The sequence below is a fragment of the Ceratina calcarata genome, unplaced genomic scaffold (genome assembly GCF_001652005.2).
Source record: "Ceratina calcarata isolate Rehan_Ccalc_2016 unplaced genomic scaffold, ASM165200v1 scaffold350.2, whole genome shotgun sequence".
NCBI classification, from domain to species: Eukaryota; Metazoa; Arthropoda; class Insecta; order Hymenoptera; family Apidae; genus Ceratina; species Ceratina calcarata.
The window spans coordinates 76,729-96,047 of NW_017157935.1; the positions used below are offsets into that span (position 1 = coordinate 76,729).

Sequence of the window (19,319 nt, forward strand, 5' to 3'; positions counted from 1 at the left end):
GCAACCTGAAAATCCGTCATTTCTATATATACATTTTTTCTATTAACGATCTTCGTCAAATTTTCTTTAAACATGAAATGGTTTGCATGATTTTGTATATTGCTTTACTACCGGAATAGACTCTGGCTTGTTCTTCTACGTCTGTATGCCTCTAAGAAAGCATCCTATCTCAACTAGACGCTTTTACATAAGTATCATCAGTTTATTTTGCTTTCGGATAGTTACGCTTTATATACATTGTTCAGTGAATGAAAACAGAATTTCGCAAGGAGACACGTTTTCAATTCTCACCCGTGACATAACGATACGAATCGATTTCAGGCTCCGGGACAACGGGTACCAGTGAACCGACAGTTTCCTACTTTTTTTGGCACTTTATGCTTGTACGAAAATATCTCACGCTCGGATAACTCTCCCGATGCGTTTGATAAAAAAGTGTGCTCCCGCGTAAACTCGTATTTCCAGCTATCGTGCTCTTTTTTTTTCAGAAAATAAATGCGCGCTCGACGAATCAAAGTTATCGTTTTCGTCCAACCAGAAATAGATTTTTTCTCTTTAAACACGGTGAAACAGATTCTAAACAAGTTCATTTTAATAATACAAAATCTAGTTTAAAAGATTCATTTGCACGAACATTTTTGGAATAGTGTTTATTTTATCTCTTAACATAAAACAAAATTGAATCGAATCGCGTTGGTCTCACGCGAAAGAGCTGCCGCTTAATGGTACAAGTTAACACTTAATGTTCTCGTGCAAGAATAGACTAGTAAAATGAATCCATTAGGCTGGATGCGATGTCTCGACATTTGCATGACCAAACATAAGAATAAGTAAGTAATTACTCTATTGATTCTACGACGGTGTAACTTAACTGCTTCATTTGTTCAGTTTGCTAATTACAGAAAAAGACGTTGAAGTAGACACGGAAGCGTTCTTATCGTTCATCGAGTAGACGATTAATTGAAATTCACGGACGGCTAGTTGGCTAAGTAATCCTTGAAGGCAAAGAAAGAACACTTACGTGTCCCCCAGCCGGAATTTGTTCACCGCGGCTCGTTACCATAATTTATACACCGGCTCCGTTGCACTGTGATTCTGTTATGTCACTGTGTTGCACCGGTATGATTTATGCGTTTCGTTTGCGAGATTGTTTCTAAATTCTCACGCCTTCACATTCAATTACAATTTCGTCAACGATAGATTTGATAATGAAGCTTTCTTTGTGATCCAACTTTCTAAACTGCTCACGTGTGTAAAAATTGGTATTCCGTTGTGTTCGATGAGTTTACACGTCATCCCATGAATCGCTCTTGTTATTCTTTAAGACAAGAAGCTCGTGCATCTCGCCAACACCAAGTTCCATAATTGTGATTCTTTCACCGGATTTTTATTTTTTAATTTTTAATGATATTAAAGGTCCCTATATATATTTATCAGATTTGAATATCTGTAGAACTTTGCACTTACTGTTTTATGAAAGTTGACGTTATGTAAACACTTGGTAAAATTAAAATTGGCGGCTCAATAAAATTTTCTTCATGATTTATAGTAGTTTCATTCATGAAAATTAATTTCTGTCGACTTTAATCGTGATACAGAAACTCGATTTAAAGGTGGTGGCAAAGCGAAAGTGCATTCGCAACAAAAATTCAATTTTTTAACATTAGTAAGATCAAAGGTTGTTATAAAAATGAAAATAAAGGTGCATTCTCGTATTATCTGGTCCCCCAAATCTGAAGGTGAGAGAACTGATTAATTTCAAATGTATCGAAAAATTGCAAAGGACTTTGACAAGATTGAAGAGGGAAAAGAGTCAAAGGGTGAATTAGGAATGCACTCCAAACGCGAGGAGCATGCATCTGAATTTCGGAGGGTGAGAGGAACCACTTGTCGGCTTCGAAATTAGTATTCTTGGTCACGCACGTGCGCGTAGGTCGCGCGGACAGACGAGAGCACGCGTGCTTTCTGTTCGACGATCCGCGGCTTACTAAACAGATATATATTCAAGCGAGTCGATCTGAACACGAAGAGAAGCGAAATGGTAATCCCATGTGCGCGATGAGTCATCGGTGAAAAAAAAGAAAAGATCACGGGTACCGGCTATGTTGCTGGCAAAGACTCTTCTTTCACCGGAAACGCAAGCCCGTCCTAGAAAACCAAATTCCTGGTGCGACCCAACTGATCTCCTGGCTGCTGATCTGTTTTTCGATCACAGACCAGAAAAGAATTTAGTCGCGGTACTAAGAAGCAAGATTGCGCGAATTCGATGAGATGAGTTCCATTTCTGGATTCGTTATCGCAGATTTGGTAATTATGTAACTTCAGATAAGACGAAATTCTTTCCTTATTTAAAAAATGTTGGTTTTTGATTTCAAGGATGATGGTGATTGATTGAAAAAGACGTTCATTTATTTGAAAAATATTTAATAATAAACATTGACAATATACAGAGAAAATACGCCATAAGAAGTCGCTATGGGAGTAATAAGAACCTAACAACTGGTCCAGACTTACAAAATATCATCAAATCAGACAATGATAAAGGTGTTTCCGTACGACACCCCGTGTTACTCCTATCGTTATTTTTGCAACTAAAGTTTTTCGAGTTGATCGTATCCCTTGTTCACTCTCGAATTATACGTCCAATACGTTCTTACTGCTGCGGATGTTTGTGCACAGTTAACGCTCGAACATCCTGCGTTTTCACGGCGTGAAATCGTTCACGTCTGTTTCAGCATATTATATTTCATTTTTTTACTCTGAGGGGGATTCGCAGCCGGAAACCGATTTGCACGCGCGTCTCCCGTTGCGAATCCGTCTTACATTTGCGAGAGAAGCGAAAAACAGGTGGCATTTAATAGCTGCTTACGATGTCCTCTATTTTGCATTCTCAATTCTTTTAGCTGTTTTTCTTTGTTGTTGTTGTATCTTTTGACCCTTCCCCTGCGAATAGGGCGCTCGCATTTTCCAAAGAGACGCTTCTCGCTACAATCGCGCCGGATTCGACCAAGGGTCCAAGAAGAAAAGAAAAAAGATATACGCTATCATCGCAAACACTATCATCATTCGGCATACAATACACGAACACATCATCACTCGTCGCTCTAAGAAGATTAAACTTATTATCGTAGTAACGTTCTAATGTCATGGAACATCCCTTACTTGTTAAATTGTTCTCTTCTTTTTCTCGCTTGTCCACTCTTTACCCTCGCTTTCGATAATTCGAAAAAAGAAGACGACCACACTCTCGCGCCCGGGATCATCGCGGTGTCGTTCGCACGCCCATGTGTCCTATCTTTCTTTTTCAAGAACGTTATCCCAATGGGTGTGTGCGTCTCGGCGCGCGACGATCCGCGAGAATCCCAAGGCGGAATCAGGTGGTCACCGAACGCCGCCTAGTACGCTAGGATATGTTGCTCAATAGATGTGTCGTTTAATTTTTACGTAAGTCATATAGTCATCTAGATTCACTTTTTTTTTCTTTAAAAATCCCGTTTACGGTGTACTGCGTTTAATAATTAATTAGATTAGAATCATATATTTACTTTTACTTTATGTATAACGTTACGGTGCGTATCGATCGTACTTGGATTATTTTACAATGCGATTACTTCGAGAACGTACACGGCTGGTTAACGGAAACGACGTGTAAAAGGTATGAGACTCGAGATTTTCGTCCAGGTTGATCGACGATTCTGAAAGAGAAGATCGCGTTCCATCTAGTGGTTCGTTTTGATTAGTTCTAGAAATACGAAGAAGACTAGTGTCTGAACGAGTTCTCGGCTCTGCTAATATAGTGTACCTAATACGGCGTAGACTTAGATTTTAGATCGTAAAACAATTCTGTATAAACTATTTATACAATCCTTTTGAAATTTCCTTCGAAACTGATTATCATTTTAAAAATAGTCCGTTATCGTTTTTTTAATACTGATTTTATTCTAATTGATAAATGGAGGTAAATTGCATCTTAGAGCCAACTCGATCCCGCTTTTGAAGTGGAGTTTCATTTTGCTGTTCTTCGTTGAAACCATAAGGGCTCTTTTAGGTGACTGTGTGTAATAATTAGAATCTTGTCACAAAAATAATTTGTATTGATTTGTACGCGTCGCAAGGGAAGATTCTCTGTTCTAAGATACAGGACGAAATTCTGCGATGAATAATCGTGCGATCACACCTGGACGGGTCCCGCCGGTTCCGCGGCGTCCCAAGTAATTATGATTATCGCGAAACAGCCTTCCGCAAAAATAACGAGAAAGGGATCACAGTGTAAAAGAAGTAAAAGAGAGCCCGGTGACGCCTGTCGCCGTGAATCCATCGGGAATTCGTGTACGATAGGCCTCTACGCGATCGGGGAACGATAAAAAGATTTCGGAAAATAAAGGGAATATATCAAACAGTTGGAGGCTTTCGAGGGGGGAGTTGTGCACTCGTGACGTGAAGAAAGAACGCGAAGACGAATGGGCATCGCCTAGAATTTGAGCTCGACTTACGCTAGCCACTAGTTTGTAATAGCCTACCGATAAAGGTATCGATTACGAATAAGTATAAATTGTAATTACAGTGTACAATATACAGGCATTTAGATCATTTTCTCCTTGCGTCCCCGTCCTTCCTCCGTGAACGAACACGATCAAAATCCCTTCCTAATATCAATGCTATCACGTCCCCGAGTCCCCCTGTGTTAATCTCATGAGTTTCACGTGTAAGAAAAAATGTGTTCGTTCAAGGAGAAGATTGCGAAGGACCCGGGGCCGAAGAAAAGGACTCGCCTCTAACAGAGAACAGTTTCCTCTCTTTCACGCCCGATTCTTGTACATCGGTAGCATCCTCCTGCTCCCTTTCTCATTCTATTATAGTTTCCTCTTTAAAATCTACGTTCGTTTAATTTAAACGTTACAAGAATCAAATGAGTATCTTCTGAGTTGTTCAGTTTAGCTCCTAAAACGGGCGAATCCCGTGAATTACTCAATTTGTGCTCGACGAAATCGATCGCGAGGGTCGATTCTTAACCGTTAATTATTTACATGTACTGGCGCTTGCACACGCAAAATCAAGAGAAATCAGAACATGATGTTATCTCTTCTCGCTCTTATGGGAGTCGACGCGGTTCACGGGTAAACGAACCGGTCGCCCCACGATATCTAGCCTAGGGCATCTATCCTAACGATAGATTTAGAGTTTAAAACGCAACCGACGACCGGCGCCTAGCCGGGTCGTCTCTATCTACGTTGAAAAAAAACAAAAGAAGATAGAAGATGTAGAAGAAAAAAGAAAAGAACATCTTTGTCATATTTGGCTATTTCACATGACTCTTTGTGTCAAGCTATTTTTGTTCTTTCATCGCGTTGTCAACCGCGTTTCGCTTTTCGTTTATCGATCAATTTGTTACTTTTCTTATCACCTTACTATTATTTTCGACCTTTCACTCGCAGGTTCATTCACTCGTCGCCACTCTCGCGTTTCCTTTCATTTACGCTCCAAGTTGAGTCACGACTTACCTATATTTATATGTATATATTTATATGTATATATTTATTTTTACGATAAATCTTCACTTCACTTGAACTTCTCCTTTCTTTTTTTTATTCTTAAAATCAGAGATTATCACTCACTCGGCTCAATGTGCGTACCATTTCCCTTTCGCGTAATTCATGTCATACCTCTTACTCCGAGGGATACTCTGGTTATGTGTGTCTGTGTTTGCGTGTGAACCCCTTCCTTTCTCTCATATACCTCTACGATCGTTTTTTTTTTTTTTTATAAAGAACAGAAATTTCCGTTGGCCGACTTCTCGGGTCGTGAGATGAAACTATGATTCGGTGATCGAGAACGCTATGAAGAATCGAGGAACTTCAAACTTAAATCAACTCGTTGCTCCAAATAAAGAATAAAGAAACAGTAACATACTTTTCGGTGGATGAGAGTTTAATCATTAATTGATTCACTAATGCTATTAATGATAGAAGGAACTTGGAAATGAAAAGATATGTTGAAAACGGGTTCTTCCGGCAATACAATGAGAATTCAGAAAATCAGTCTATTAATATCAGCGTTCTCGATCACTCGAGTCAAATTTCGTAACAACTGATTCGAGTCTTATTCATAGCGCTAAACGAAAATCGTTTATTAATTCGCAAGCGATGTTTAGATGATCCGAGGAATTGGAATGGCGCATTGTTACTGGGTAATCGTTATTCTATTGATATTCTGGCCTTGGACCTTCCTGTCTGCATAGAATAATAATTTTACATCGTTCTAACTTGCAAAAGACACGTTGTTCGATAATGCTGTTGTCGAAGAGTTTAAAAACTTAAGGAAAAATTCTAAATGATTAATATACCACGAACTAAAATTATTCCAATTCCTCCAAGAGACGTCTAAAAAAGAGAGCTTGAAAGAAACTTCGACCGACTAGCCCCGTCTCCCTAAAACTTCTATTTTTAAGAAATCGCGTTGCCACCTTCACTGGAGCGTCGACGAAGTTTTGAGTATTTAGGAAAGCTGCGTTACCACTGCCATAATCTCGATTAGGAACCGGTAGAATGATTTGACTAGATCCTGTTACCCAGAATCTTTCGGTGGTTGACCAATTCGGGTTCATCCATTTCCGTTCTTCGCCTCAAGTGTTTGTATTCTATCCCCTAACGTCCGCGAATTTACGCACACGCGAGCGCAACATAGACACACACACATATTTGGCATAGAACCTTATCAGTCACGCGTAACTGTCCTATCAATTTCTCTCCTTTATTTCCCCTCTCGGTTAGCTACCTAAACAGGGTACCGCGTACATCTTCTTAAATCGCGGATCGCTGTGTGTCGCCGGAAGTCGCGTTTACCTCGTCGACACAAAGGAAGAGTTCCTTTCCGGCAGCCATTTGTGAGAGTTCTCTGCATTCTCGTTCACCGTGCGCCTTTATGGCAATTCATATTTTCGATACGAAATTATATTTTACAATCGTGGAAACAATAAACGAAGCGAGCATCATCCTGTTGTCTCTCGCGTCGTTTACGATAACTCGAATAAGAAAATAAAAGAATGATTCATTGATAAAGGGAAAAAACCGGTTGATTTCCAAACCGACGAATGAATTATTGTTAACATGGATCAATATGTACGCAATTAAAATATCCTCACGTTAAAACTTCTCGGTTTTCCGCGTGTTCTAAAAGTTTCCCCGATTATTAATAGAAACGTGCACGAGCAACGAATTGCATAATTACAATCGATTTCTAGAAAGATCAATTATTCTATATCTATCTACTTATATTATATATATGTATATACATACGTATATATACACGTACACCGGCTGTAAATTCGATACGCACCCCCCCTCCGAAAGTTATTAACCAAGTTTGGAATGGCTGCCGGGTCCGAACTCGAACCCGAGACGAACGGACTGTTTCTACGACGCGATGCCCATGCTTCTTTATACCGATCTTGGGATTTCGATAACTGTGGAACAGAATTTTGAACAGCTTCGAACGAATCAGCCTGACCTAACGTTACCCAATTTTAATGTCAAAACTACCAACGTCTCTCGTTTGAAACTTCTCACAGAGATCTTAGAGTTCACGACTTTTCTGTAAATAGTATTCTAATGAGACACTACTCATTTCGAGACATTTTGTAATTTTTTGCAAAAATGGCAAGCTTCAAATATGTATAATTTCTATTTTTTTTTTGTAGAGGTAGGAGTATTTAAAACATTAAAGTGGTAGACCTAACGTCAATCTCATCTCTTTTTGCTTTAAAGCGACCGACTCGGTGAATGTTTAACGCGTCGCCAACTCAATTTCAATCGATTCTTTGTCCGCTCTTTGCCCGTTAATTCGATTTGCCAATTTTCTTGTCCACCGTCCTTCTGTCTCTTCTCCCGACCGATTATCGAAAGTTCGACGACGGTTCGGCGAACGGTCCTACGTCCGCTCGAAGCCCCAATCGAGAAGAGCCATCTCAAACTTGAAGCACGTCCTGAATCTAATTTCGATTCAAACTATTCTACCACCGCTTCTTTCTCTGACCTTTGATCTCTTTCCCTACCGATTATTCTTCCTTAGTAACAATCGGCCAAGTTGATTCTGCCTCGTTTCTTGGTTCGAGAACGGTTTCCTTTTTGCGGTAGTCGTTTGAACAATGGTTCTGGGGATCGTTCATTCGGTATCCAAGTTTTATTAGCATCGAAGAATCTAGGCATCGCTGTGTGGGGTGGATGGATCGTGATCGATGGCGGATGACGAGATGATTGATTGTGTGTCGATTTTCTTTCGTTCTGGTCATGTTCAACTGAGTATAACGGTGTACTTTTAATTTCTTTTTGGAAGGCTCGCGCTTAGATACGCTTTGTATCCTTTAATATGGCGTGAACCTGTTGTAACCGCTCCTGTATACTGTCGCCTGTAAATAAATTCGGTCCCTTTATTAGTCATGATCAACATAAATTACGTTTTCAGAACTTCTTTTAACATTATCCTCTAATTAATTTAGGAATGTCATGCAGTCATAATAAATAATTTTATTCGTTCAAACTCTGTAGCGATATGAAAATGTTGAAATTTGAATCTGGAAGTGTAATATTTAAAAATAAATTAAAATTACCCCGTATCCGGCTACTGGTCCAATACCGTGTCCAATGTAGGGATCGGCGTACTCACGTCCGTAACTGAAATATCATACAAATTACACATTGATCATCGTTGATTGCATCGAATCGATGCACATTAAGGAAGGAAAAAATGGAAGCAAAGAAAAGGGAATACAAACTCAAGGTTTTAAAGGTTTTCGGTAGGGCTATCAGGTTTTTTAGGATGGACATCAGGCTGGTCGGTGTATCTGCGACTCCTAAGAGCTCGACCACGTCGACGAGGTGTTCTGTAAGGTACGGACTTCTCGGTGAATAATGGTTCAATCAGTCATGACAGGATTACTTATAATTAATATTTTACAATATGAATATTAACTTCTCGCGTGAATAAAGAGATCTTAGAAAATTTAGATCTCTTCAATTTCTATTTTTAATCCATTTGATTTTGGGATAATCTTACAATCATTATACAAGGTGTCCCACGAAACACTGGGCAATCCTTCATTTCTTAAGTTATGGGAGGTAAACGGAAGTTTTTAATGAAATGAGTAAATTTTGCTTCTGTGCTTCGTGGGTCTCGTATATTCAAAAATTCATAATATAATATTTTATTAATGGACTGGAAAAAAGAGAAACGCATTCGTGAAGATATCACGCTGACTGATTGTGAGAGATGCTGGTAGAGAGAGAGCCCGAGGGATGTAAGGCCTCGAAGAGAGTAAGGTGGTGGTGGATGTTCGCTTACCCCGCGACTGCGGCATATCCTGCGACCGGTTGTGCCGCAGCTGCAGCTGCGCTGTATGCGCGCGCAGCTACCGCCGTGTAGGTCGCTGCAGCTGCGTAGGTGGCCTGCTGCGCGGTCGAGAGGGGCGTCTTCAGCAACGGTGACGCTGCGGCCGCTGCTGCCGCGGCCTGAAACAGGAACCATGACCCGCCATGCAAGGCTCAAGCAAGCTCCAAGACAGACCAGAGACAGGGGGTGTCCTACCGGAGAAACGGTACTAACGCGTCCTCTTTACCCCACGACGCTCGCAAACCCACCCCTTGCACGCTTTCCAAATATTGGAACAATAACAGGGTTGGGATTGATGCCTTCATGATGGAAGTATTTTGTTGAGGATGTGCTGGGCTTAGAGATCTAATTACAATGATAGAATCTTGTTTGGTCCTCGGACGAAGTGTCTTACTTTCGTTTTTATGATAAAGGAATATAAATACTGAGGATAGGGCTGGAATTGCGTTTAGAAAAATTGCACGCTTGATCTTCTGTTTCTAATTTACACAGTTTCATCCTTTTTTTTTATTTCGTTACGTGCAAGGATTTTTACGAGCGCGTGTTCTCAAAGTGCATGGACGAAACAGAGCAGGCATCGCGTCGCGCGTCTCTCTTATATTATATTTTCCGAGCGTTTTGTTTACGCAGCATGAAAACTTTTTATACGCGCGCTCCAGCGACGAGTACCCGTTTCATCCGTGCGCTACAGTGCAGATAGTAAAAAGTTTCGAGCACTCAGCTAAATGTGGTTCTCGAAGCTACTGTTTTCTGTCGATCAAAAGCTCAAGGAGGCGTGAATTATGTACAGAGAGGAGATGCGAGTGATGATCGTACGTTATTCATTCGAAGTCGATTCTCGGGATGATGAATTTCTCGTGTATTTTCTATTACGAGAATTTGTTCTACGGGCATCGCTGAAATCGAATAGACACGCGGGATTTGGATTTTAAAGGAGAGATATCAAATACCGAGTGAGATTTAGTAGGTTGATGATAACTGTATGAGATAGGTTTACAGAAGCGGTGAGTAACGTCGTTTGCATCGAGATTACAACGCCATTTATTATTGAAGCTAAATCGAGGGTGATCTGCGTGCATCTAGGGTGCTAATGAAAACATCTCTTCACCTGTCGAAACAAAACTTCCTTTTGATAAATCGAAATGTGACAGTGTTCATTAAACGACTTTTTCTCTACACATGACGCAAAGTTTATTGAGATCTTCAAAATTCCTAATAGAAACATACATCTGACGTTGCATGGAAGATGTTAAATAAAAAATTCCTACCCTATAAATTTTTAGAAGTATTTGCATTTTGTATACGAAATTCCATTTGACGTCACTGAGAAGTTCTTATGCTGCGCACGGAATTACTGTTCCACGGATTGAAAGCCTGAGCTTATATCCTCTCAGCGTTTAAGTGCATCGAAATTAAATCTCTCCCTTTTCTCCGTTTTATTAAAACTTCGTGTAATTCCCAAATCATATTACTCTTCTGTTATTCCTTAAACGAAATCGTGCTTCTCTTTGTTAATGAAACGCGAGTCGTTTGCTAGATTAGAATCTTTTAATTAACGACACGAATTTCACGGAGATTGGATAAGAATTCCTGCTGTCTAAAATTCATTGAACGGAATTTGATATCATTACATTTGAGAATTAAACATATAAGGGTATCTGGCAAAGCCTGGGAAGCTTACTTCTGAAAGAACGGAACGTTTTTCAAGGCGATGTGATTAATGATTGCCCTCCAGGAGACCCGTTTTCTTTCCCAAAGTGTCTATCGTGCTTTCTCATAAATCATAAGCCCTCGCCTCGTGGCAATAATTACAGTCGACTTTTCTTCTCGCCATTGTCAGAAGTAAAAAGAATCCAATCTCTTCATATAATAATATCTAAACTATCCGTCAAATAAATTATATTTAGTGTATCTTAATATCAACAAGGCTATTCGTTTGAGGCACGAGATCTTCGGAAAACTTTTGACAATAATTCTCTGAGAACCGAGCGAAAACACATTTTCGACGACGGCGCGGCGCCAGGAATTCGCGAACTCTTCGCGGGAAGGACGAGAGAGAGAGAGAGAGAGAGAGAGAAAAAAAAGGTGTGACGCCGAAGTTTTCCACGGTCGCATCGCGTCGCGGCAGGGCGGAAAAACACGGGGGAAAGTTTCTGGGTCGCGGCTGATTCCCTAATGTGAGACGCGTTCCGTGGGACGTACGTAGCGTGCGATTTCGGGCCGGGATATTTCGCGTGAATCTGGGTCGAGTGATTCTCGACGGCTAGCTGCACCGCTGTTTAGCGGACCGAAGATTTCGAGTCGGGGAATTATTTAACGTTTCCTTGGAGTCCTGCGACTTATCATTCTCGCCCGTTGCCCTTGCCATTTGGCGAATCAGATCAGGAAATAGATGCTAAAGAGACCGCGTGCTGTTCCACATGTCTGCTTGCAATAAAAATGAGATCGTCTCTCTTCTATCGTGTGATAATTAGAACTATTCATTGGAGATCGTGTATCATTGAATTCTTCAATGATCTTTGCTTGTTTCATTGACATGTGTGATATTCAATTGAAGATTTGATATTTTAATTGAGCCTTTAAATACGATGTCCAAAACATAAAACACATCTGACGAGACGTGTAATTAGTACTTCTCCAAAAGACCGTTACCTACCCACGTAATTGAAACGCGTTTAAAAGGCGCATACCGACCTCAATTAAATCTTGGTTAATCTCTAGGAAGCGGAAACCACTGTTACAACATCCTTGATCGTTTTTCCTTTTCGCGTAGCGTCCCGGCATTCCGTTTTGCGCGCGGGAAAGGTCCGCGCACCGTGAAACGACCGAAACCGCAACCCGGGGAGAAATCTCGCGTTTACTCGCCGCGTCGGTCTGCTTCACGGGTCAGATGTTACGTTAACGATCTCCTCCATCTCGACGTAACCATTTCGCCACGGGAACCCGTGCCCTGATAATTGCTCCCTTTAACCCCCGTACCCACACTTCGCGCGAACCTCGGAAATTGGACTCGATGAGTCGCTAATTGGTCGGAAGGATTCCCACCAAGTAGAATTTCAAGTAACGAATGTCCATCTTCATTATAACAACGAAGAGCTCCTTAGCGCAATTCATAGTTAAGAAAGGATGCGAATATTTAATATTAATTATTGAAAGAATTTTAAAGTCGATTTTAAAATAATGAAAAATTTCGCTTTGTAAAGAATGAATCGAAGATTTATTTTACATTTCGTTAAACTTTGAAACGGAGATTCCAATTTGAAAAGGCAGAATGTCCTTTTTAATAACAGTGATCAGGACGTAACGAGCAAGGTAACGCGAATGAAGATGTCGGGTGAAATGACGCGACGTTGATTTATGAAGAGGAAAAAGGGCGGCGCGCCTCCACGCGAACTTCCTGGGAAGAGATCGTAAATCTTGGCCAGCGGATCCACCGATGGCTGAAACCTATCCCGCCCGGAAAGGTGTTCGGGCGAGCCGTTTGCCGCCAGCAGGAAATTAGCCACGGAAAATTCTGCGCTCGCGATTCGACGCACGTGCGACTGCCGGAAAATTTACGACGCCGACATTTTTCGGCCCGATGTTTACTCGCTCGTTCGTGCCTTGCTTGCATTTTACATCGGCTTATTTTCGCATGACCACTCTCTCAATCGCTAAATCGACGTTTATTTTTGTAATCAATGCAAAAATTGCATAAACGCGCCTAACACCCTTCAAAAGTTAATAAATTTTTGGAAATATCCTACGTAATCGAGTAACGATTGCATGGTTCATTCTAATTGAATTACATTTTAGTCTCTTAACTATTGTTAATGCACATGAAAAAATTGTACGACTTTCAATTTTTAAAGTTTAAAAAATTTTTAATACTACTCGACGAGGTCTATGTTCACTAGAGAACAGTTCAATAAGATATCTAGCGTTTCTAAGGGCAAGAGACATGCCTCCTATGTACACCTAAGATACATTAAAACTCGTACATACACTGGATCGCAGAAGGGTTGAGGTATTGCCATGATAGACTGTGGATCAACCTAAAAATTTCATCGATTCGAAATAGGCTACGTATATGTACGTAATATGTACACAACGAGTGGGGTAAAGCTGGGAGAATGTTTCTAAAGTGGGACGTTCCCTCGCTCCGTGGAAAATCGACGCAACCATACACATGCGGTGAGAGTGAAAAGCGAGTATGTATTCAATTCAAAAAATGTATCATCCGAATGCATTTGAAAACTCGATTAAAATAACATTTAGCCCTAAAGATTATTACTATCCACTAACATAATAAGTTATCTAAAGACGCGTTATCTTGAGGAATCAGGGAGAATAAAGGAATGGAAATTTCTAACTATGCAACAGTCGAAGCTCGTCGAGGGTTGAACAATCGACTCGAGAATCGAAACCACGGGTGTTGGGAGTTTATAGACACTCGAATGCGTCTCCCCGAGCATCTGGGATCTCCAGCGTCTCACTACGCTCGCACCGGTTCTATCGTCAAAAGCCAGGGGAGGGAACCGGCACCCTCGATTAAGTCGCCGGCGGAGAACTAATTTCAAGGGGGTGAATCTGTCGCCGGAGAAGCGACGGCGTTCAGAGAACGGGGCGGTGGGTTGAAACTCGGAACAAACTCTAAACTAGCTAAACAACTCTTTCTAAGATAGTAGAAGTGCTCACCAATTGCGGCCCGCGCCTCAGTCTCGCTTGTTCCCAGACCGAATTCGATCTTAATGGAAGGAAATGGGGTGCGGACACCAAAGGGATGATCGATATTTGAGTAACGACTCTGTCGTTCATTCGTGCTTGTGAACTTTGAAAATTGTCAAATGTTTTGAACAGTACCACGACTCGAAAGAATATTGTTTCGTACTATTTTATAATAGATATTATCATACGTTTATATAAAAAAATATAAAGTATACTCTAGTTGTCTTAAGATACTACGTGAAAGCGACAAATTCGAGAGAGATAAACGGGATTCAAAATCACTTTGCAACAGCAATAAGATATGAAGATAATTAAAAGAAAAAAGAAAAAACCTACTAATCGCATGCATTACACTAATTTGAAAGAAGGGAAAAGAAAAATGTTCCAAGCATTCGGGAAAGAAGCGTAAAACAGAGAATGAAGAAGCGTAAAAAGGAGACTTAATTATTTTTTATAGAGAGGAGGGGGGGATAAAAGAAAAAAGATTTCGTTTCACTTGAGTGAATGGGATTTAGGTAGCACTATAGTAGTTGATACGGGCGTTACGGCGATCGGTGAGCACTCCTGATATATCGGCCAGGCCCAAAAAACGAGAGAAAAACCAGCAAAGGAGAACAAAAAGAAAAAAGTGAATAGTGGGAGAGAGAGAGAAAAAAAATAGAAACGAAAGGAAAGAAACAAACAAACAACGGGCGAAGAAATGTTCACACAGGGCGGACCCTTAAAATTCCTACCTCCAGAGCGGGCGCTTTAGCCTGAAACACAAACGGCAAACCTGAAAAGAAATTTCTGCCACATTGGGCGGGGGCGGATTTTTGATAATACGGCGTCGCGTTTTACCGGGGACCCCATGGTGTCTTCTAGCTTATTATAGCGACCTAGGCTAGTGCCCTAAAATCTCTTTACAATTTCTCGCGCGATTTAATCGAGTTCATGTATTATGGAATGTTTCAAGTAAAGATGAAGATGAATGAATTCGGGAGGAAGGGATGATACGGATAAATCAAGCGACAAAATGCAACAAAATGCTACGTGATCTTATGACCCGATAGAATGCAATCTGAGACGTTTCCTAATATGAATCTGATAAATTGGTAGATTTTGGTAGATGCATAGTTTTTCATATTAGAGAATGTCGTTTGATAAAAGAAGGAAAGTCAGTAGAGACATTTCTTTAACTCGTGAAACTGAGAACATAAAGGCGTTCGATTTTGAAATTCATTAATCGACTCTTATTAAAATAGCAATATTATTCAATTAAATGTAACAATTATAGAGATTTATAAAACTTTTCAGCCACGTCAGAGAAACACCGTTTAGAATTGCAAATGATAACAATGCGCGTACATATGTATCTCAATTGAAAACAGAAATAAAAATTTATATTAACTTTTCACGCGTGTCCCGTTCTCGTGTTACGTCCACACGGATTGCGAGATAGCGCGACAGAGTTCGAAATTAATTTTCATCCCGCTTTTTGCGTCGTGCTGAAAACGAGTGGAATGGCTGGGAAACGATAGCTGTCATTACTCGTTTCCTGCGTCTGTTCTTTTGCAATTCCTTTGTTTTCTATTTGGCCCGAATGAGATTCACGTGAATTTGAGTACGAGAAGAAAATGCTCGGAAAAAAGAAAATAATATGGGTGAACAAGCGCACAGTGGCAGGTTTCGTCAAAATTTTAACCAAAAGTGAAATAACTATTTTCTTACGTTTTAGAGATCTGACAAGTGAACGAATTTCTTTTATAGATCACCGAAAGATAAAGTTTTACTAACATCGATCCTTTAAATTAAAATACAGTTTGATTTTATAGGTTTCTATAATAATGAAGGAGAGTGCAATAAATAAATTTTAGAATCATACAACAATTTGTTTCAATGGTTTGCTTTCAATTTTGAGATATTAATCCTGGCGAGGATTTCAGCGAGATCCGTCACTGTGGGACGGTAGGAAATAAAGAGCGAGGATAGATGAAAGAACGCGTGTTGAAACGAGATAGGAGCAGACGTAATTGTTATCGGGTTCTCTGTGCGTTTCACGTGTGCGTATGTATTTGTGTGAGGGTGTGCAAGCCTGGCAAAATGTGTCAACTAACGTCAGCTGTTGCTTGAGGCCATTCCAGCTAAACGGGTCCGGAACAGAGTTGCAGACTTTAGTCAATATTTCTGTACCTCTTCTTTCTTTTCTCTTTGTCTATTTCATTTTTTGTCTTTGTGTTTAACTTCTCTTTTACTTTCGGATCATACTTTCTCTCTCTTTTTTACTGTTTTATTCGCGATCACGTCCGGTGCTCTGTGTTCCTGTGGCGCGATCGACGACGCTTCGAGTGCTTCGAATCGAACCTGATCATCGATTGAACGACTGCGTTTTTTAGAGGGTAACAAAGGATCCCATCTCTCTCCCTGTTTCGAGTAAGAGCGCGTTTAACCGTCTCCCATTGTCGCGCGGAAACAATGTTTCTCGTTCGAACAGTGCCGTCATTGTTTCATTTCGGAACGTTCGAAACTGCGAATTTGATAAGATCCAAACATTTTTGCGCTTCGAATTCGAATGACAGTGATACGAGTAAAAGCCAACAACATTACTAATAACTGAACTATTGTTTTTAAAATTTGTCGATGAAGGAGCTTCTAATTATTATTGAACGGAATTTTAAATACAGAAGTGCTGATAGTCGATTTTTCGTTCCGCTGGTTCAATCACGTTCAATTTCCATCGTCGAAGTCGATTAGATCAAAACAGCGAACGGTAGAGAAAGAGAGAGGGGAAATCGATACACAAGCAACCGATCAAACCGGTTCGTTTACCAATTAATTCGCAATAATCTAGGCGGCAGCGTCTGAAAAGTGATCGATTAAGCTTGGCGACGTTTCAATCTTGCCGGAGGCGTTGCTCGATTTAATTAAAAACTCATTCGTCGCCGATCTGACGCCCCCTTCGGAAAACGGAATTCACCGGGCGACAATTTCCGGGCCGGAAAATCAAGAAAACGTTATTGTTCGGATTTCCTCACCTGTAGCCTGTAGTTGGGATCCTGCGTCGCTGCGTGTGCTGCTAAGAACGGGTCGTAATAAACGCTGTAAAATAAAAATTGTTATTGTTAGATTCGTATTCGTATCTTACTACCTGGAATCAGTATCAGTATTCCTTCATATAATCTTATCTATCTTCAAATTATGAAATACAAAGTTAAATATCGCCTTGTTTAATTATTTAAAAAATGTTGGAGACTTCAATGTCCATAATGCACAATAACTGTTCCTTTTTCAGCAAAAAAGGATTGGCTACTTACGACGTTACATAAATGAAAATATTAGCGAAAACATTTGAAGTTGAATGGATAATGAAATTTGAGAGTATTGATTGCTCTCATTAATACAGCATCGAAAGGATTCGATTTAATATCTCAGTTCGTTGAATTCACTCATAAAAGAATTGTATTCTTTCAAATTTGGGAATTCTCTTTCTTTCATTTCTAGCATTTAATTCTTGAGACTCTCTCGACTTCGAAATTGTACCGACAATTTCATTTTCACAATTCCTAAGCAGAATATTCATGTACTAATTTTTTAAAAGAATTTCCTGTTTATGAATGAACCACAATTAATCATCGGGAAGTGAGATAAAAGTTTATCGCGTTTTCATCCCCGTCGAGTTTACTCGTTCGCTGGTATTGCCGAAAATTCATGAATCACGGCTCGCGTGTCCTTGCTCGTGGAAAACGCGTCGCGTATCGTCATGACGAAGCCCGACGGCCGTGACGAACGATTTCGACGCCGCCCTTATTTATGAGTAACGAAACTCGCGATTGATCGACGGTGAAATATGGTTGCCACGCGGAAATATCGACGATGCCTGGACGCATACTGGCCCCCGCAATTTTCCATCGAACCTTTTTATCTAGCTACCTCCACGCCACGGAATTGTTTAATTAACGGACTGGAGTTATTTATCGACGCGTGAACGTATTTTCGTTGCAGGCTCGACCAAGAGAAAAACTCGATAGAAATTCCTACGTTATCAAAAATTGGTGAAACTATTCCACGCGGATGCCCAATAAATTGAATTATCGTCTTGGAAATTAGGGACGGTCGTTCCAAGCTTGTTTAATTAATGCCTCTCATATAAAACATTCTAGCCAATGAGAAATTTCGAATCTGCGAATTTAGAGCTCTTTAATGACAAATTGATTCGAACTTATTGACCTATTCATTATTTCTATCGATTTGTAACATACAGGGCGTAGTAATATTGATATTTACAATACAAATACAGTTGATTATTCTACTTGATAAAGTACAGAAAATAAAAGTTGGTATAGCAATAATTATTTCAAATACACTCTCACTACTTTAGTTATACAGCACAATTTCCTATAACGTGAATTCATACATGTATAGCTCGTAAAGTATTAACCGCAGGAGTCTACTGTAATTTCTAAAGTAAATAGGCAACGTCATAGCGATAGCGAATGTTCATTCTAACCCTTGTGTAAACGTTGACAAATAAACGTTGAATTCTTAATTAGTAATAAATAGTTCGAACGCGTTTTCCACAAGAAAGTCAATATTGCTTATGAACTAATTTACATTGACTCAAAGCTCTACCGAAGATTCTCTCTGGGGAAGCTGGGAAGATTCATATTCAGGAAAGGTTAAATCACAGTTCAATTTAACTCTCATCTGCTTTTCGTTAATATATAAAAAATTCATAATTATGTAAGTAAATGTATCGAACGTTTCACGAAGTTTTTAATTTCCAATACAAAAGCTAAAATTAATTGCTTTATTGACCTCATTACTGTGATGCCAATTTAATGCAAGAATGAAATTAAGAGAGAATGAAGAGTGGATCGTGGTATAAAAATCGGGAATTCTTGTGCACTCGCGTGGTCGACGAATCGAACAATTCGTCGAGTGGTGCTACCCCTCTATACGTGTATATCTTTGGATCGCGTTCATGCTGGCAGGATAACGAGCGGAACACGTGCAAGCTGATTTGCAGCGGGCAACCGGTGTACGCATGTTCTGGCTGGTTTCGATGACACTCGATGATCCGCGGTGCCGGTAAATTGGCGGAACTTCTCTTGTTCCCTGAACCGATACGACCTCGGTACCAAACGCAAAACTGAGCGAAGTGTGAATATCCACGTGAAATTACGGGTGTGTCGTATTCAGCAGGACGTCGCACAGAGAGATTCGGGTCAGTGATTCAAATAAATAAAAAA

General features: G+C 40.2%; 1 protein-coding gene across 9 annotated transcripts in view; it reads right to left on the reverse strand.

The window, feature by feature from the left end:
• Nucleotides 1–2,407: 2,407 nt before the first annotated feature.
• The window catches only part of LOC108625260 (RNA-binding Fox protein 1), a 232,621-nt gene continuing 215,709 nt past the window's right edge, over nucleotides 2,408–19,319 (reverse strand). For 5 of the 9 annotated variants that reach the window (XM_018025112.2, XM_018025110.2, XM_018025104.2 and 2 more), the window contains 5 exons: nucleotides 17,106–17,169; nucleotides 16,188–16,214; nucleotides 9,337–9,503; nucleotides 8,606–8,669; nucleotides 2,408–8,404 (listed from right to left, as the gene is read on the reverse strand). In XM_018025112.2, the coding sequence (XP_017880601.1) occupies nucleotides 8,360–8,404; nucleotides 8,606–8,669; nucleotides 9,337–9,503; nucleotides 16,188–16,214; nucleotides 17,106–17,169 (367 nt within the window). In that variant the 3' untranslated portion in view covers nucleotides 2,408–8,359. Of the gene's footprint in view, nucleotides 8,405–8,605; nucleotides 8,670–9,336; nucleotides 9,504–14,825; nucleotides 14,847–16,187; nucleotides 16,215–17,105; nucleotides 17,170–19,319 lie in introns of all 9 variants that reach the window. The other 4 variants (XM_018025106.2, XM_018025107.2, XM_018025108.2 and 1 more) reach the window with 2 other exon arrangements.